Source organism: Manduca sexta, chromosome 20, assembly GCF_014839805.1.
Source record: "Manduca sexta isolate Smith_Timp_Sample1 chromosome 20, JHU_Msex_v1.0, whole genome shotgun sequence".
Classification (NCBI taxonomy): domain Eukaryota; kingdom Metazoa; phylum Arthropoda; class Insecta; order Lepidoptera; family Sphingidae; genus Manduca; species Manduca sexta.
In genome coordinates this window covers 6,148,129-6,167,562 of record NC_051134.1, presented here as the reverse complement: position 1 = coordinate 6,167,562, position 19,434 = coordinate 6,148,129, and the positions used below count along the sequence as shown (strand labels likewise).

Genomic DNA, 19,434 nt, shown 5'->3' with positions numbered 1-19,434 from the left:
AGCTTTAATGAAAAGCCCTGAGGCTTCACATCCAGAAATTCAGGACTTTTTACACAATCGATTGCATAGATTTATATCATTGACTGCATAGAAAATTAACCTATATTATTATTGGCCCAACTTTTTTCAGCGGTCCATTATAAAATTACATTTATATTATTAATTATATATACAAGTTTATTCCTTCATACGGATTTAAACTCATAAAAAATTGGTGTGTTAAATCATTGCGTGCCTAGTTCTACCGATGTTTCATGTTTCCCAAGAATCTGTGTCTCCGTTACGTGTACAATTTTGAACATGTAAATGTCAAAGAGATTATTACTAAAGCGTGCGTTTGAACTTAAATCATACTGCGGATCGTTAAAATTTATTTTTATTTGACACGTAACTCTGTCCCGTTTTCCAGATACAATAAAAACAAAAATAAAGCACTTGTGTAGCTAAATTCTGTTAAATTCTATAATCAAGAACTGACAATGTGCATCATGGCTATGCTATTTATGTAAGCGTACTTAACAGCAAGAAACTATCCTCCGCAGTGTGGCGATATCCTTATCTTCCAAGAAATTGAAATATCTAGCCGAATAGCGGATACTCTTGTTGCTTCTATGCGAAAACCTTCAGAAATACCGACATGAGGTATAAAAAATCAACAATATATTTGATCTATATTTATTTACATTTCGTGTAAATTCGTTCATAAAACATTAAACTCTCATAAACCACGAGTCGAAATGGAAACGAAGTGTATGATTTAAGGCGGTCTAAACGATGTAAAACAAACAAATAAAAATGCGGAAAGTTTTAAGAAAAAACTAATAAAAACTATTCGCAAGGCATTCAATAATAAATAGATGTGGAATATTATTACTTTGGTAATGTGTGGTACAGTTGTGTGGACGGAAATACGTTCAGTAATAACGTATACATAAGAATATGAGGCGAGCGAATTGACCGACTCACCAATCAATTGTAAAAAGAATGAATGAATGGTAAATGATAATCACCAGCCTCGCAAACCTATGATATCTGAAAAATGTAATGTATCCTCGTGGGTAACTTGCAAAAATATTATAGAAAGGAATGACGTCTTTTTGAATGTTCAACAGTACAATGTCGACTTCTATTGTGGTATATGTTTGTTTACTTTGATAGTGTAATTGTAATTGCTAAGGTGTTGATGAGCTTTTCTGAATCTAAAGTAATTGCGTCTGTATTGCTGCTCTCAAATAAAAACTGTTTAAACTGACACCAGACTTCAATTGTCATAACCTGAATAACATTTTACAAACAAGAAAATATTAAGAATTATTTTTTGCAAGTACTTTTGCAGTATAAACAGCAATGGTCAAGACCACTATTAAAAACAACCTTAACACGATTCAAAGTCACATTGTACGAGCAGCCGCAGTTATTTAAAGCTAGAATTGTTAAGAAAATGTAAACATCGCTCGTAGGAAACGGATATGAAACCCGCTGGCGTGCTGATGCATTTCTGATTTCTATTAGCAATTGTTTCCAGGATGTTTATTTACTAACAATTTTGTTTATAACATAAATTATTTTATATTAATTGTGCAATTGCAACATTTTACGCTGGAAGTGAAGCAAGGATTCCATTTTACGTGGGAATTTTATTTGGTTTTTGGATTGCGTAATTCGTAGACCCGGGTAGTAAAATTGTTTAGAACGTATGCATTGATTTCTTTGGAATGATAAAGTGACTATCTTACTAATTGTTTTCATGCAATCAACACATACACCGTTTAGAATACGAAATAAGTATTTACATATTATGCCAGTATTTACCTTTATTGATACCAAGAATCATTCAGTACCTTATTAGTCGTTTCATTTGATTTTACCTGTTTTGTGTCGCTTACATCAACCGTGTATTATATTCTGTCCACTGTTGAGCTCGTCTTCTCTACTACTGTTTAGTTTAGTCTTTAGTCTACCAAGCTAGCCTAATCCGGGTTGGCAGACTTCACATACCTTCCAAAGTCTTATGAGGAATTCTCACATGTGTAGGTTTCCTCACGATGTTTTCCTTTACTGTTAAGACAAATTATAACACACATGTAACTTCTAAGTCTGACGTGTACACCTCAAATTCTGAACCTGCTGTTATTTGTTTCGGCAAGCGGTCTCATTCGCAACTAGACTATCGTGTACTACATCCTTGTTATTACATAAATATGCCGTTATTCTAAGCGGGATACCATACCCCAAACCGTATCACATTACAACACAAATGCAGTGCATGTCACCTGTATTATGATTGCTCGTTGACGTAACATCCGGTGCACTGCGGCTTCCTTTCGTTTTCGATTGCCTTTGACCGAGGCCTCTAATTACTTTATTGTCTCGGCTATTGTCGGCGCGTCCGCTGTTGAATCTATTATGCTCTTATGCTCGTTGGTTGAAGGTTGATAATTCTCGGTAAGGAGTTTTAGGTAAAAACTAGGACTCGTACGAAATAGTTTGAATGCTGCTGTTTATTTCTGCAGCATGTAGTGTAGTGCTATTTAAACATAGCAGCAAATTTGAGACTATAAAATAATGTCAGATTACTTATAGACAATAATCGAACGAGCCTGTTTCTGCTGCAAAATGTATGTACAATTTTATATATTTCCACTTAAAATGCATTGCATATAAAGCTTGGTATACTGGAATGCGGATTTAAATGTGGTCTTGATTTTCATCTTTTCTTGGAAATATAGTCCTTAATGACCATGGCTAATATGGGCGTTGTTTGTTTGTATTTTACATAGATATGTTCTAAGACCACACAAATACGCTTCGCGGTGATAATACTTTAAACAAATTATGCGGATTTCCTGAGGTTTCGCCATAATGAATTTCCAATAAGGTGCTAAGGATTAACTGATGCAGTTCCTGTAGTATGACCATTAACCATGTAGATTCCTCGCGATATATGATTAAACTATACAGTTATAAATGATAGAATATTTATTTTGTCGCGCAATGTATAAACAACAGTTTTCTGTTTGTGAACCTCGGGTTAAAAAATATAAGATGCAGACGGTCAATAAAGGCCTGTAGGCATCGAAATCATAGTATAGGGCATTATAGTAAATCGTGTGAACAGGGAATATTTTACAATATCACCCTCTCCACCAATAACGTTGGCAAAACAATAGATATATTAAAAAACGTTGTAGAATCTGAAGCGTCGGATATTAACATTCCCATGTATCCGTGGTGTTATCACAGGACACAATGGTCGTCGGGTCGATGACACCGGGACAAGTCCGCACGTCACCGATGCGTGCAGACATATTGATATCTCGCATGTGATTTACACATCGTACGCAGGCGCATTCGGAATGTTGTCCGGCCCTAAATGGCTTGTTTGTTTATGTTAAAGTGTGATGGATTTCTTATAAGCTAAGGTGTTTGCGGTTTCGTCCGCGTGAAATCTTTTCCCGTTAACTGTAGTAATCCAGAAACCATATGTACTACACTAGAGCCAGCTATTCAAAAATAGTGATTAAGTATTTATAATATAGAGAGCAAATTACTGGGATAAATGTAGCCTTATGTTCCACGACATGGTCTATTCGTATGCCAAATTTTATCCAAATCTATTCACCAGTTGCAGCGTTTACTTCTAACAAACATCCAAACATCTTCACTAACATTCGCATTTATAACATAAGTAAAGGTGTTTTGAATATTGACAAGTTCATATTTTAACGGGATGTTGTGGCGAGCAGGTCGCTCGTCTAAAGATAATCATAAACAGTAATCATACCAATAACTTTAAATGGTGAAGTGTCTCGTGGCTTTGCACACGCCTCGCCTTTGACAAGCTCTGGGAGTTGTGAGTCTATGGGATCTGGTCTTTCGAATGTAATCTGAATCCCAAATATGCCTTGTAGTTGACAACCAATATAAGGTCGTATTCGGTCAGTCCGGTATGTAAATGTAAAGTTTGTCATATTTATATTTCCATTTTCCGATATTTGTTTTGTGTTGAGAGATTTAAGGCACCCTTATTTTCTGGCACCCATGACAGTTCATTGGATGAGAATACGTCTGTATCAATGGCATAGGGCCAATATAAGCCGATCCACGCCAGCTTCCCTTTATGTAGAATCTCGTTATCATGAGAACGATTTGAAGACCGCATTTATCCACATTAGTACTTATATGTTGTGTCGGGATTCCTTTAGGAAAATTTCATCCTTCATCACTGGGCTGTGTACAGTACACGTTCCAATAAAGGTGGTACCCGCGTACAACAAATATGGTACAGTACATTGTCTTCGATACATACATATTTTGTCAACAATGCTGTGCGCAAGGTCGCGGTATGAATGATCGCATGCATCGTGTACGGACAACAAACGCTAAACAGGTTTGGAATATTTCAAATGCCTGAGATTGAGAACGGCCGGAGAAAGTTGGCCGGGTCGTCGGATAGCGAGGAAAGAAGCGCTACGCTGTTAGTATTTAGGAGAATTCTTATGTGTTTGCATCGGGCACAGAACATATTATATTCACAGAACTGTTCCTGTGCTCTGTGGTCGAACTCCTGTATTGATTGATTTAGTTCGTGTTACAGTCTTAATTTCCTAAACATTAGCCGAGATGTTATGTAGCTATGTAGCTGGTGGTAGGATATATTTTACATCCGCTCGGATAGCGACCTTTGTACACAAGTTGTTTAACCAGCCATAGTGGACCACGTAAGTGTGTCGCGCCCGGGATGAGCCTGTGTCTATCCGTTTCCAACAGGCCGACATAATTGCATCGACCACCGCGGGGTAATCATCTCGTCATTGTATAGGACACTGCGCCACTTACTATCAGATGTAGTGACGTCACGTTGCTGTGCACGTGCAAAAAATATGTACTGTTTGAAATCTTGAAGACATGATTTCATATTGCAAAAACAAGATTGTATAAGAATTAATAATAGAATATTATGAGACTTAACATGGAACGAATCACTTTGGAAGCTTTGCTTTTGCAATTTTAGATCACACTGCTATCGTTTATGAGTATTAAATGAAATGATTTATTTGATTCTGTAAAATGTTATACATTATTGAAATTCCGTCAATATTAACTCTACCACCAGTTCGGAAAGCAGTTCTCACCAGGCAGTCTTATTATCAAAAGTTATAACGAAAGAATACCTATTTACCTATCATTTAAACCACTCAATAAAAGCCCACCAAACAGCCATTACTGATATTTTATCCGAAGATAATTTCCCCAGGGAAATACCGCAAATAACAATACCCCGTCCCATAAATTCGACGGTGATGGTTGAAATATGGCCGCCCTTGAACATTGGTCTAATTTTACCGCGACACGATATCCGTAGCTTCGTTAACGCGTCGCAGATAACTGATGTGTTTAGCGAACTAATAATACACTAATTGATTACGAGATACAGCTCTCGTGTGTAGGGTTGCCATTTTGAAAAATGCATAACAAAAAAATCTTGTGTGTAAGGTTGCCATCTTGATATTATACCTTAAACTGATTTTGAAAAGAGCAACACCAGAGTTTCTTGCCCGTTCTTTGCGGGTGAGAACTGCTTTCCAAACTTGTGGTAGAATTAATAGTGATGGAAACTAAATAATGTATAACACCTTCCACGTTCAAATAAATCATTTCATTGAAAAACACAAAACAAAAAATTTTACTCCCCTCAAAAACCATTAACAACCAAAAATAATTTAACATAACAGGCATATACTGGTTATCTATTTTGGAGTCGATGACTACTCTTTTTTTAAGTCGGTTAAAAAAAAATTGTTTTGTAATATTATTGTTTGCTTTTTCCTCTATTGTTATTGTATCTTACTTCACTACAATGCGAGATGCTACATGCTGTTTCACACATGTTATTGAAAATATGAATGAGTAAATACTTGTAAGACTAATTTGTAGTAAAATTTTAAAATTGTAATTATTTTGTATAACAACCGGTCTAGGTGCTTAAGGTCTATAATTCTATGAACAATGACTGACGTCAACAAACGCTACCCAAGCCAAGGGGTAGATAATAGCCACTAAACGCTGCCCCCCATTTCGAATTCCTACCTGCAACAAGCTATATTTACACGTAGATAGAGATTGAAAGAACTACAAAATATCGATAACTTTTATTGTTACTTCTATTCAAAACATCGCAGTATCGATTCCTATTTTAAATGACATCGTTTTAGATATCAATAAACACACTTGGTAATTATCTTACCGCGTTAATTGAAGATATCTAATTCATCACTAATTTCCAAGACGTAAAGATTTGTCCACGCCCTAATCAATTTGAGGATCATTAATAATCCGATGATTAATGATGACTTATTCACGCGAATGTTAGACATTGATATAAAACTCTTTGTGGGATTTTATCGCGGTTTTTTATTGTATAATTTTCTTCCTATAATAGGACACATTATTGGGCAATTAGACATATTATTGGGCAAATAATTATAATATAAATAGCCGCTATAAGATCTGAAATATAGTTTTATTTCAAAATCCGTAGATTTTATAATTAATTGCTGGCAATCTTAAGAGAAAAAATTTTAACGGCTATACAGGCGTTTGCAACTTTATAGAAAGAAAAGAAACAATATATTCATCGAATATAACAAATAAACTTTCTGAGAAATATTTAACCGAACGACATGAATAAATACTTCTTTCGATAGTTATCCGTTTCTTATTATCTGACTGCCTCGGTGGCGTAATTGTAATGCGTACACGGTATGAGTACGATTATGACGTTGAGGTCTTGGGCTCAAATCCCGGGTCGGCCCAAAAATAATTGTGACTGGGTTTTTTTTTATCTTAAATATTACTCAGTTGCAGCTCGAAGTCGGGAAGTTGGCGGTGTGATACCCTCGTGCCTCGGAAAGTACATAAAACCATTGGTCTTGCGCCTAATCTTCCGGTCATGCCGTCTCACCGGATTATGAATGTGAAGCAACATAGTGCACCTGTGTATTGCGCACAGACTTAGGCACTATAATATCTCCTGCGTACCTGGTAGATTTCCATTGAGATTGGCCACCGAGCTGAAATTCGGCTAGAAGAGATTTATTCACTTATAATCGATTCCAAAAGCATTCAGTAGCTTAACAGTATCTATTAGCATCTAAAGAAAAACATCGAACGTTTACTTTTATCGTTTTCTAGTATTAGACTTGTGTTTGTCCCTATGTACATGTTTACCGACAATGCATGCCCGTGCACAACACAGGAACACGTCAATAAAGTCGGAATTGCAATGGATTAAATAATAATTGATTGCATACTGCGCTGATGTACGATTGTAACGGTTGTATCAAGGTGCTTATTGTTAGACTACGCTACGATGGGAAAGGACGTTTTATGAGGGCTGGGAATTATGGTTTTATGATAGTACATTTATCTACCTATATTTCATTCCAGTGAAGGTTGGCGTAATACATCTTTTAACCGACTTTTAAAGAGGAGTAGCTTATTATTTGTTACGTCAGAACACGGTCATTTATGACTTGGAAAATTATTTTTTGAATCGAAAGAATATACCACCAGATTGGCCCCATGGAATTTTTAACACGTACTTCAGAGAAAAAGTCCTCTGTTTGGAATCTCTCCATTATCTAATATCGGAAAATGTGTATTAACAACTCACACCAAAATTTTACACGGCGTGGTATTCAAAACCAAGACCTCTCGACCAGTTCACAATTCATATACACTGACACCAAGAAACAGAATATCTTTTTATTATCCAAATTAACTTCATCTTGTTTGTTTGCAGCTCCTCCAGAACCTTGGCAAGGTAGACAGGACCCTCGATGACATCTTCGAAGAACACCTGCAGAACTTCAACCGGCAGCACCAACAGGCGACCAGGCTTCAGAAAGAGTTCAACAACTACATAAGATGTATACGGGGTGTGTATTTATTTAACTCTTTTTCTCTCTCTTCCTTACTAGTCTTCCCACATGATGGTGGGGTCAGCTTTCTTCACATTTTTCTTCCACTTCGCCCTATTCATGATGTCGTCATCGGAAAATCATGAACTTGTTTGATAAATAAACATATTATCAAGACATTTTGGCAGATTTGTTAATAGATATGCGGGCGAATGATATTTAAATTATTTATTAATATAAAAATTTACAGTATTTTAAGCAAGCATTATTTTCATTCACAAATCTGGTTGTTTACCGCACTTAACACGTGTAAGCTGAATGTAAGATTAGTATAATTTGCAAACTAGAAGTCATGAAATGGAATCGCTAAATGGCCAAAACTAATCATTTTATATTAGCTGATTGATCCAGGAATTAAACGTAGATTTATGGAATTCATACTGTCAACAAGATACTATAAAATTTAGCTAGAACATCTGCATAAAATGCAGTAAAATAATTATAATATAAATGGCCTAATTACACATTTGGCCCCTGCTCGTCAAATAATAAAATTTTATGCATACCCAACACCAGGATAGAGCGACAAATATAAATGCCTTTTCAATATGATTAGGTTTAAAAAGTTTTGGATAATTCAATACATTACTAGAAAAATATTCAATGCCACTTTTATCTGTCTACTGAGCTTTAAAGATTCTTTAAAAAATCTATAATTTTAACATGAATCGCGATACGAAAAAAAATATTTTTCCTATTTTCGAGTATTGTCGAAGCTCGATTAGAAGGATTAGAAAGCAGGATTAGAAATCGCAAAAACAATATTATCCTTCTACTACTGACAGGGTTAAGGTATTAGTCAACCATGATGGACTAACCCTTGTTAGCAAACTTCACATATCTTCGAAATTCTAGCAGAGAATTTGTATGTAGATCTCACGACTATATTAATAATTTCCCCATTCAGCGGTGCAAACAGCATCAAAGACGCTGATGGAGGCGATCACAGAAGTATACGAGAGCGGGTGGTCTGGCCACGATCTGCTGTACGTGCAGGCGCAGAACATGGAGATGCTGTGGCAGGACTTCTCGCACAAGCTCGGAGACCAAGTGCTGATACCGCTTAATACGTACACTAACCAGTTCCCGGAGGTCAGGGTAAGTTTACCAATAGAGTTGAAGGGTATCTTTGCCGATGATGCGAGAAAAATGTATAAATTTTCACCACAATTTGTGTATCTTCAACATTGGATCTCTTTTGGTTTTTATTTCGAAGTACTCTCTAAACGCATTAAGAGGTCGTTCCAGTATGAGATGTTCATTTTCTTTATCTATTTCTTAACAGAAAATTATTCAAGACGTCCTGTTTTTTTTTTGTTTAGTACATATTTTAACTAAATTATTTTCAGATTTAAACCAACTCAGCTTATTTATAGTCCCAATCTTTAATTTAGAAACTATAACTTATTGCTTAATATTATAGTTTTATTTATTAATTCTAACATATATTTTTTCAGAAAAAGATCGAGAAACGCGGTAGAAAGTTAGTGGACTATGACAGCCAAAGGCACAGCTTCCAAAATCTGCAGGCGAACGCGGCTAAAAGAAGGGACGACGTCAAGGTAACGGCTCCCTTTCACATTACTGAGCAATACTTGTACAGTGTACTGGCAATGTTGTCGAACCTGCAGGATCAAGGCCGACACACCAGAATCTATTGATAGGATCGTGTGATTTGGCCCTTATTGTATTAGTGTTAAAGTTTGTCTAAGGATTTCTGGTATGTTTAGATATTTAATGGATGAACTTATCTTATAGACCATAATACATACCTATGATGCATTACATATTCGTGCTAAATGTATTTGCTCCCATCCAATTTTTTTTTTCATCATCATTAATATTTTTACTTTTAATAACATCACACCAATGTACTATATTGTAGCCGTTGCATTATGTCCGAATTGCCAATATTTATCAGTCTATCAAATATCACATTATGTCTTGTGTTTTTTATATCAGTGTCGCGGCATGTTATGTATGCGCGTGCGCAAGTAAAGAGGCGTGTGATTGCAGGTGACGAAGGGTCGCGAGCAGCTGGAGGAGGCGAAGCGCACGTACGAGGTGATGAACTCCGAGCTGCACGACGAGCTGCCCGCGCTCTACGACTCGCGCGTGCTCTTCTACGTCAACAACCTGCAGACGCTCTTCTCCGCCGAGCAGCTCTTCCACCACGAGAGCTCCAAGGTGAGCACTACTGGTGGCGTGGGGTAACTCGGTATACCCCGACCACTAACACTACTGGGGCATGGGATAACTTGTTATACCCCAACCACTTACACTACTGGACGCGTGGGGTAACTCGTTATACCCCAAGCACTAACAATTTCTATAGTCGAGTTTACTGTTACCACGGTTACACGATGTTACACGCGCCAAACGTTGATGCTATTATATTTCAGGTCCAAATACGCTCATCGGGGCGTTGTTCAAATTTCCGTGTAAAAATGTAGTTAAATGAAATCATAACGTATATTATACTGACATAAATCGTTCTAGGTATTCTAATATGTAGTTAAAGAAAACTAGACAAGTCAATATGGATGTGGAAGCTAAATCGAAACGATAGTAGTGCAGCTGCTGCTTAACAAATTGACGAAACAAAGGATAAGTTTGAGGTAGCGCAATTATCTTAGAAATTGTCTGATAAATGTCTAACAGTTTTCCAGTAAACAAATAAGATCGTGACTTATAGTGGACATTCAATTTATAACATTTTTAAAATGATTTTTTTATTACTTAAAATTCAAGCAATATAAGAAATCTGCTAATTAAAAAAGTTGGCCGTATTAAGCCTATTATTTGGCACTTTCCTGTCTTTCTGCTAATCTTTCTCTTAATACCCCGTTTTGTAACCCAGGTGTTCGCGGAACTGGAGGCCATCACGGACAAGCTGGCGACGGACTGCCAGCGCGGCTCGTACAAGAAGTCCAACGCGACGCTCAACAACGTGGCGCCCGCCATCGACTCCGCCCCACACAACGGACAAGCGCACACCGTGCAGAGTGAGCATACACACTAACATTAACACATACAAACATACAGTGTCATACACACCATAGTACCCTGTTTTAGTATACAAGATGGGGTAAAGACACTTGGATAATGTAGTTGTTATTAAATAGTCATTGGCGTCTGAATCGAACCTTCTACAGAATATTTTATTAAAAATATTTAATAATATTTTTTATCTATATATTATAAAAAAAGTCCTCGCGTTAAAAGTGTCATGGGGTTATTACATAGAAAAATACATCTTGTAAAAAATATATTTTCAAACATTATTATTAAGAAAAAGTTAATGACATTCAAATATCGGATCTTTTGATATACCAGATCGGATATTATTTTACCGTTATTAAATTATGACATTTCCATTCATCAGGTCGAAACAAATTAATCAATTTAATATACTACTCTTTTACACGAAGTATTTAAAACATCTAAATAAATAAAATATTTTGTCAATAAACCATGAACACTTAACTATAGTTACATATCTATAAAGTAAATTTGAAGTATCTTTAAATACAGAATGTATCATGCAATTTTGAATTCAAATATCATCACGATAGAGTTTCAATCAAATTAATTTAGACACGAGAATGCGATACTAAAACCATATCGTGGCTTATGTGTTGTTTGGACAGTTTTAATGTACGCTGCAGTAATGCTGTCTATCGATTGGCACGCTTTGAAATGAAATATTAAATATCGTGATCTTACAATAATAACATTAGTTGGGGTATACTGAAAAATTTTATTATCCTTAAGTATTTATGGCAATTCTAAAATGGTTCTCAATTCAGTTCACGTATAAAAAAAACAGCACGATGGTAGTCCGAATATTCATATATTATTTGAGTATAAAGTCAACCTTTTTATTGGAGAATCATACACACCGTTTGTTGTGTTAGGTTAGCAAATTTTTCAGTACATCCCTATTAGTTGTGTGTGCATTAGCATGTGTTGAGTGTGGTGTGCGATGTGTGTGTAGCGCCCCCCTCCCCCGCGCTCAACGGTGACTCCCCCCCGCCGCCCGCCTCGCCGCCATCCTCGCCGGCGCCCGCGTCAGCGCCTGCGCAGCACGACCACGAGCCCGAGAACAAACCAGAGAGCAAACCCCCCGCACCGACCGTGGCTCCAGCGCCGGCCGCCGCTCCGGCGCCCGAGCCCACGCTTAATAACGTCGACGAAAAGGACAAGCCAAAAGAGAAGGAAAAAGAAAAGGATAACGATAAGAAGGTCGAGGAGTTATACGACATACCCGTCGGTAAGTTATGCGATCCTGGTACTTTTAGGGACCGGTGGCAAACAAACACTTTGAATAGATTTAGTTTCAATAAAAACTGAATAAGGGGTAAACGAGAAATTGCAGAAAGCACATAAAAACTATGTTGATATTACATGCTAGGTTGCTCGACTACGTAAGGTATTCAAACATGTTCGATATTATACACTAATCTAGATGTTGTCGTTGATTTGGGCATGTACACTTATACTTACATGCATAACTAAATAACATGTAGTTATGTCTCGACAGTAACGATTATAGATAATAACACATAATTATAGTAAGAAATATTTTACATATATATCAGAATTCCTAGTCTTTCTTATTCTATTTTACTCGTTTATGTTTTCAAACTACAGCCAGTATAATTTCTCATATATAAAATTCTTTATTTTATATTGCATTCCAAAAACTCTATTTTTCCCACAAAACTCAAACATTCGAAACATATCTCCATGTACGTACATACATTTTGGGGTAAACGGTGATACACACGTGTATAGAAAAATAGCGAAGTGGAACGTTCTCTCAGGGTCACCGGCTCCGGAGAAGATAAATGATAACGCTGAAACCGCTCCCGTAGATGTAGAACAAAAGGTTGAAAAGGACCTCAAACAGAACAACGAGAAGACGGAGGATGTATACGATATACCTGTCGGTAAGTTGACACGGGGCTTACACACGGATATTGACTTCTTACTAATATTATAAATGCGAAAGTTAGTGAAAATGTTTGAATGTTTGTTTCACGTAAAGGCAGGAGAAACTTAATGGATTTGGATTAAAGTTTTACATATGGGTAGATCATAAATTGAATTAACTCATAGACTACTTTTTATCCCCGTAATATGCCATCATGGGAAGTAATAGGATTTATTAATTGGAATCTGAAATAGAAGGCGTTAGCATCGTAATGTTTCAGGGAATTTTGTAGTGAGAAAAGCTTTTCACGCGGGCAAAACTGCGAGCAATACCTAGTATTCAGTATTGTAAAAATAACAGAATGCATTAATATGAATGGGGTAAGTTCGCATAATTGGGGTAACTGCATAGGCTAGGCTAGGCTAAATATGTATATTACGTTTATATAATAATTAATTTCTATTGTAATAAATAATATGGTCTATATATTTTTTTATATTAAACAGCTTTTTATCGTAATATGATAAGTTAAAAATCTACAGTTATGTTACCTGCATAGTTATGAAACAATTTTAGTGTAAAGTACTCGTAACTAGCACAGTATTCCCATGTAACGAATATATTAGAAGTCTAGTGAATAAAGCCATTAGCGTTTTTATATTAGCGACCTTCTTGTCGCACCATTCGGTGATAGTTTATTTATTTAATAATTACGTACCAGTATAAAGATAATATTTATTTTGATTAAGTGATCAACTAACGTATGAAAATGTGTAATAATTTTATAAACATAAATACTTGTCCATGGAACATAGTGACAATGGTTATATTATGTTATTGAAATTCTAACTGTTCGTTATTTTCTTTATGTATTATTTCTTAGCTTATTTATTGGTATGTATTTGATATTATGCTTTTGATTTCTTTTATATTTTATTTATGTGTAATCCACGTATTTTTTGGTTGCTTGGTTTTTTGTATGCTATATTTTTGGAATGTATTTTTTCTTTTTGCGATGTTTTTATTGCTGTGGGCCGCAAAAATAATTGGATAATTTTAATGTACAATGGTAATGGAATACAATCATACAAATTAATTTGAAACACTTTCTCTAAATTATTTTTGTGGATCCTACATATTAAAGCTATTTTCAAGATGCTTATGTACGACTGATTATTTTTGTACTAATATATTATGTCCCTTATGATATCCCTTAAGAATATATGTTACTTATATTAACAGTCACAAAATATATTTGTTTATACAAATCATAACCGGAAGTTACTGAAGAAATATTATATCCGTATCACAACAAAAAAACAAATATCAAATTTAAATAATGTTTTAAATGTAATAGCATCACCTATTTTCGATTTGTATCAACATAATATATTAACATTACGTCTCATATTAACTCTTCAAGGTATTTTTGCTCTATTGTACGATTATTTAAAAGTAAGTATTTTCTTGGCTACGGATCACAAATATTTTTTTGTCAATTTTTTTACATGTATCAAATCCTTCTTATGTGTAAAGACAGAATACTATTAGAACTACAGGCTTGAAGTCCAGCAAATAATTGATTAAACTGTTATTAGAAGCACGAATACCATTTGAATTTGTAAAATTTATCTTCTAGATTTGTACGGGTGAGAGCTAGTTTTGATAGTGCGCTTACTTTTATTTATAAGCTATCTTAGTGTCCACGAGATATCAATAATCGGATTTGATTTTTAGATCTGGTTAATATTATGACTGGTATTCTTTAATGGTAGTTGACGCTAACTAGTCTTATTTAAAGTATATTTTTTAAATAGTAACGGAGTCTGTATAAATAACAGTCTGAAGCTTTTAATTTGTATCATGCACATGGATAAAATTATAAATTATTCTATTTGCCATTGTCCTCATATGGGGTAAATGAACACAATTTGGACAATCCTACCAACGTATAAACATTTGATACCTTAGATTTTGTCGTCAAAGTGCGAATAGCTTGGCAGAGGGGCTGGATCGGGTGCAGTGTCGGATTTATATTATTTATGAGTGTATGGCACTTTATTTCCGCCGCCCCATGTATGTAGGTTTCTAAAATACTTAATAATTTGAATGATTAATTAAATCGAGTGAGCGTCCTTTGAGATTTGCTGTCCAGAGGCCGCGGCCTATTAACAAGTCTAGGCCTGGTGGGGTGAGTAGTGAGTGTACGGTGGCGCGTGGTGTTGCAGGGGCGACGCTGGCGGGGCTGCCGGCGGGCGCGCTGTACCGCGTGCGCGCCACCTACCGCTACACGCGCGAGGACTCCGACGAGCTCTCCTTCGACGTCGGCGACATCATACGCGTCGTCGAGTACGACGATCCTGATGAACAGGTACCACTCACTTCGCTCAATTGGGGTAATCCTCCAATTATGGGGTAAAACGTTATTAAACTTGGAGATTTCTACTACAAATTGATTTTATAATTAATCCAACCATATTTCCACTATAAAAAAAAAATTAAAAAAAATATTTTAAATTGATTTGGTTTATTTCTGTCAAATGTATGTAAAACCCTAGTCTATACAGCATTTTTGAGTCTGTATGATGAACTAAATTGGATGTTATTACTTCACGCGCGCAATCAAAAGTGGCATAGCTTTTTTATTTTAAATAAACCTAAATCAACTAATATAATGTTAATTGTTACAGGAGGAAGGCTGGCTGATGGGTATAAAAGAGTCGACGAACGAGAAAGGCATGTTCCCGGCGAACTTCACGCGGCCCATATGAACCTAACTTGTTATGTCGTCGACTATTGTACTGCAGCGAGTGGCGACCGCTGCGTGATCGAGATAAATACTGCGAATATTTGTGCATTGGGGTAATGTCACATTTAATCATCTGTATTAATTTGTTCATTAAATTTAATGTTTCATATCGTTTGTCTTCCAATATTATTAAAAAGTGTGTAACTGATAATCATATTTTGGCTAGCTCATACGCTAAACTCATTTTACTTTCAAAGCAATGTGACTATTCATTCACATTTTGCGGTATATTTTATATAAAAATACCTTAATTTATTTTAAAACAAAATGTAAGTCACTAAAACGATTTACGAACAAATATCGTGGAATAATTTGCAAATTTGCTATTTAGCAAATTTAAAAAAGTTTTTAAAAAGTATAATATACAGTTTATCATAATCATCAATAGCTTGGATTAAGTAACCAGAAATCAAAATATCCCAGTATTTAAATCAATCATGCGACGGTCGACAACGCATTCAAAACCAGCCTTGTACAAGATACTTGTATAAACAATTATACAATATGTCTTAACAAATATAATCGTAACAAATCATGTTTAGTTGTTGAATGTTTATAGATTATATATTTATTTATTTTCTTTTTTTTTGTACTAATGCCACCGTCCAAAGTTAAAGTAACTTATGCATATTTATACGAGATTTGTAGTTCTAAAATGCTATTTCGACATTAGAATATGGAATTCCAGATATTTTTATATCATGTTTAGCCTACAGATATATTGACATCAAGTATTTATTATTCCTAAATTAAGTAAATACATAATACATAATGTTCATTGGAGACTTTCTCTTTGGACGGTTTGGGCGATGTAACATTGTACATATGACGTATGTTTAACCATCGTTTTGCTTGAAAATGCGTCGTTATTTTCATCTTAATTATTTTATTTATTGAACCCAAAATGATTATGTTCGTTATAGAAAACAACCGCAATAATTAAAAAGAAAATATTTGATGAAAAATATATTTTTAAAACATATTTAGGGACATAGAGGTTGTTTTCTGCTCGCTAATATATTTCAAAATTAATGACAATAATTTGATATGATTATTTGAAAAATTAATTTATAAAAGATTTATAATATTTGCTCATTGTTATGTAAAAAAGTGACCTTAAATTAATATTTCGATGTAATACATTTTGAGCATTTTATTTTTGCAGCATTCACTCTTGGCGATCCTATTTAGATTCTAAATGCGTGACTTTATTTCGGATTGCTTTTTTAAATCTTTACCTCACTTAGAAATCTTATTACTATCCAATTTACTACCAAATTATTTATGATGCCAGATGTCATCAAAAGATGGCGCTAAATCGAGGCGCCTTGTGTGAAGCAACTTTGTGCTTGAATCCTATCCCTAAACATCTTAAATAATCGACGTGTCAATCAAACATTACAACAATAAAGAATCCGTAGTCTCTGTGGATTTATATATCGCTTATTAAAAATAAAAAACTATTAAAAACATAGAGAATAAAAATAGAATGATTGTTGGAAGTCGTAGCACATTTTTTGTTTTCAATGAGCGGTATATTATACAGAGTATAACTGCGAACTGTAACGTAAGTCTCAATATCTTATATTTCCATATACACCTGCATTTCATTTTCTCGGTTTGCATTTTAATAGTAAACATATTTTCCCCATGTGTGTTGTATGAAGGGAAACTAAAAGAATTCTTGTAATCAGCGTTCATTTGTCATATTGTATTCATAAGCCAACACTATATTTTCTTCCAATGATCATTGAGTAATATGAAAGAATTCTTCTCCAATCCATATTTTCTAGATTATTAGTCTCTAATAGTAAGAGCACCATTGAAAAGGAATTCTTTTAGCTTCCATTCAGATAAGAATCGAGGTTAAGTTTTAGTGTATATAATATTGATTTTTAAAGTTTTGTTGACGCCCATTTTATTGTATTGTTAATTAATATAACACATTAAGTCGAAATCGAATATATTTAGCTACAATATAATAAATGGTTTTCAATTTAAGTAGAATTATTTTTGGTTAATATTAACACTATTAGTGAACCTGATACTAACTGTTACTTTAATTCTATTATGCTTACAATTTATGAGTGTGGAGTAGCGTTTTCGAACTGGAGACAAAGATTTAATATATCTGACATATCTGTATCGTAATTTTAATTTAAATAAGGGTAGACATAAATTTTACTTCAATGAATATCGTAACTAACGCCATCTGTCGAAATAGTTATACAAATTGTTAATATTGCAACTCGGACGTGCCTCCAATTCGTCAACGCCATTTATAAGTGTAGTAAACATTATGCTCAGAACAAACATTGATATTACAACGCCTGTGTCAAAAAAGGGTGCTTTGAAAAAATGTACATAAATTATATATTTTACATTTTTTACCCCCTGTTTATAGATTAAGGAGTGATTGAATCATGTGTTCTAATTTATAATCAGCCATTGAGCGGAGTCAATGCGAGATAAAAAATATTTTCTCCCATTCAAAAACAGAATGATCTGTTCGATGGGACTTGATATTTTTAAGTATTACAATATTTTAACCAAATTAAAGTTTTACTTCGTGTCGTGTAACGTGGGTGGCCTGTTATCATTGCTAAACAGCTGTGGCCTTTGAAGTGGCGGTTTATGAATTTTAGTCGTTTTTGTGTCAGTTTGACTGATGGTTGTCGGAAGTTCATTTGACGTAGAGTGTAGATCGACGCGTCGATAGTTGTGGCTTTATTGTCAGCAGTGCCATGCGAGCTCCATAATGTAACGTTATTTTATAAGTTTGTTAGGACTTGTACAGTTTTTACAACTGCAAATAAAATGTTTCACACATACATATTGTTTTATTTATGTCCCTGTATATAATAAAACCTTTATTATTATTTTTGGCTTACCGATCCCTCGGTTAACACCGGGGGAAACCTGCGAATGGGATACCGGAATCCCCCGGCTTAGGAAGGATAAGGAACCATTTTAGGATGGGCGGAGAATAGAGTGTCAGGGAATGTTCGAGGAATCTCAATTATTGAATTATTTTACTAATAATTCAATAATTGTTTTTATTGTCTTCTTCGGGTAGTCATCACTTAGGTAGCTAGTGAAAGGCTGGTAGGTTAGCTAGGTTAGGGCTCATGTCCTCGCCGGTGAGGATCGCGACGCGTTACCCTTCTATTTCCCCCTACTTGCCAGCCCGAGCTGGTTACTTCGGTTTGTACCTAGTCTTTTGTATAAACTTTATCCCTAATTTAAAATCTCCATAGTTATATAAGTGATTTTAATAGTTGTTTAGAAATAATAATTATTCTTATTCTTTGTTTTGACGTATCATAAGTGCAACTTTGTTCGCCTACGTGATAAATAAAGTATTTTATTTTATTTTTATTTTATTTTAATAATATAACAAAAATAGTGATTTTCAATAAATGTTCCCAATCTTTTGTTTTCGATCAATCGTGAAAATGGACCAATTAGATTTTTTTTGACATTTTTCTAGAGAGATACTACGAAGTCCATAGATGACAAATAGCTTTTTTGTCCGCATTCGATTTTAGTGTAGATAATACGCATCCTAGATGGTAATGAAATATAATAGGCTGTTTTTTGTTATTATAGACTTGCTAACAAGCTCTACAATAATAGTTATGTATATGAAACGAAAATAAATTTTCGATAAGATTTGCCATTCTATATTGTCACGTAGGCTGTATGGC

At 34.9% G+C, this 19,434-nt stretch overlaps 1 protein-coding gene across 3 annotated transcripts in view; it reads left to right on the top strand.

The window, feature by feature from the left end:
- LOC115443532 (myc box-dependent-interacting protein 1) overlaps positions 1-18,558 on the top strand; it is a 65,215-nt gene extending 46,657 nt beyond the window's left edge. Inside the window, exons 2-10 of one of the 3 annotated variants that reach the window (XM_030168974.2) lie at positions 7,805-7,940; positions 8,890-9,080; positions 9,440-9,544; positions 9,999-10,169; positions 10,843-10,987; positions 11,980-12,255; positions 12,809-12,934; positions 15,147-15,289; positions 15,609-18,558. In XM_030168974.2, the coding sequence (XP_030024834.1) occupies positions 7,805-7,940; positions 8,890-9,080; positions 9,440-9,544; positions 9,999-10,169; positions 10,843-10,987; positions 11,980-12,255; positions 12,809-12,934; positions 15,147-15,289; positions 15,609-15,689 (1,374 nt within the window). In that variant the 3' untranslated portion in view covers positions 15,690-18,558. The remainder of the gene's footprint in view (positions 1-7,804; positions 7,941-8,889; positions 9,081-9,439; positions 9,545-9,998; positions 10,170-10,842; positions 10,988-11,979; positions 12,256-12,808; positions 12,935-15,146; positions 15,290-15,608) is intronic. The other 2 variants (XM_030168975.2, XM_030168977.2) reach the window with 2 other exon arrangements.
- The last annotated feature ends 876 nt before the right edge of the window (positions 18,559-19,434 follow it).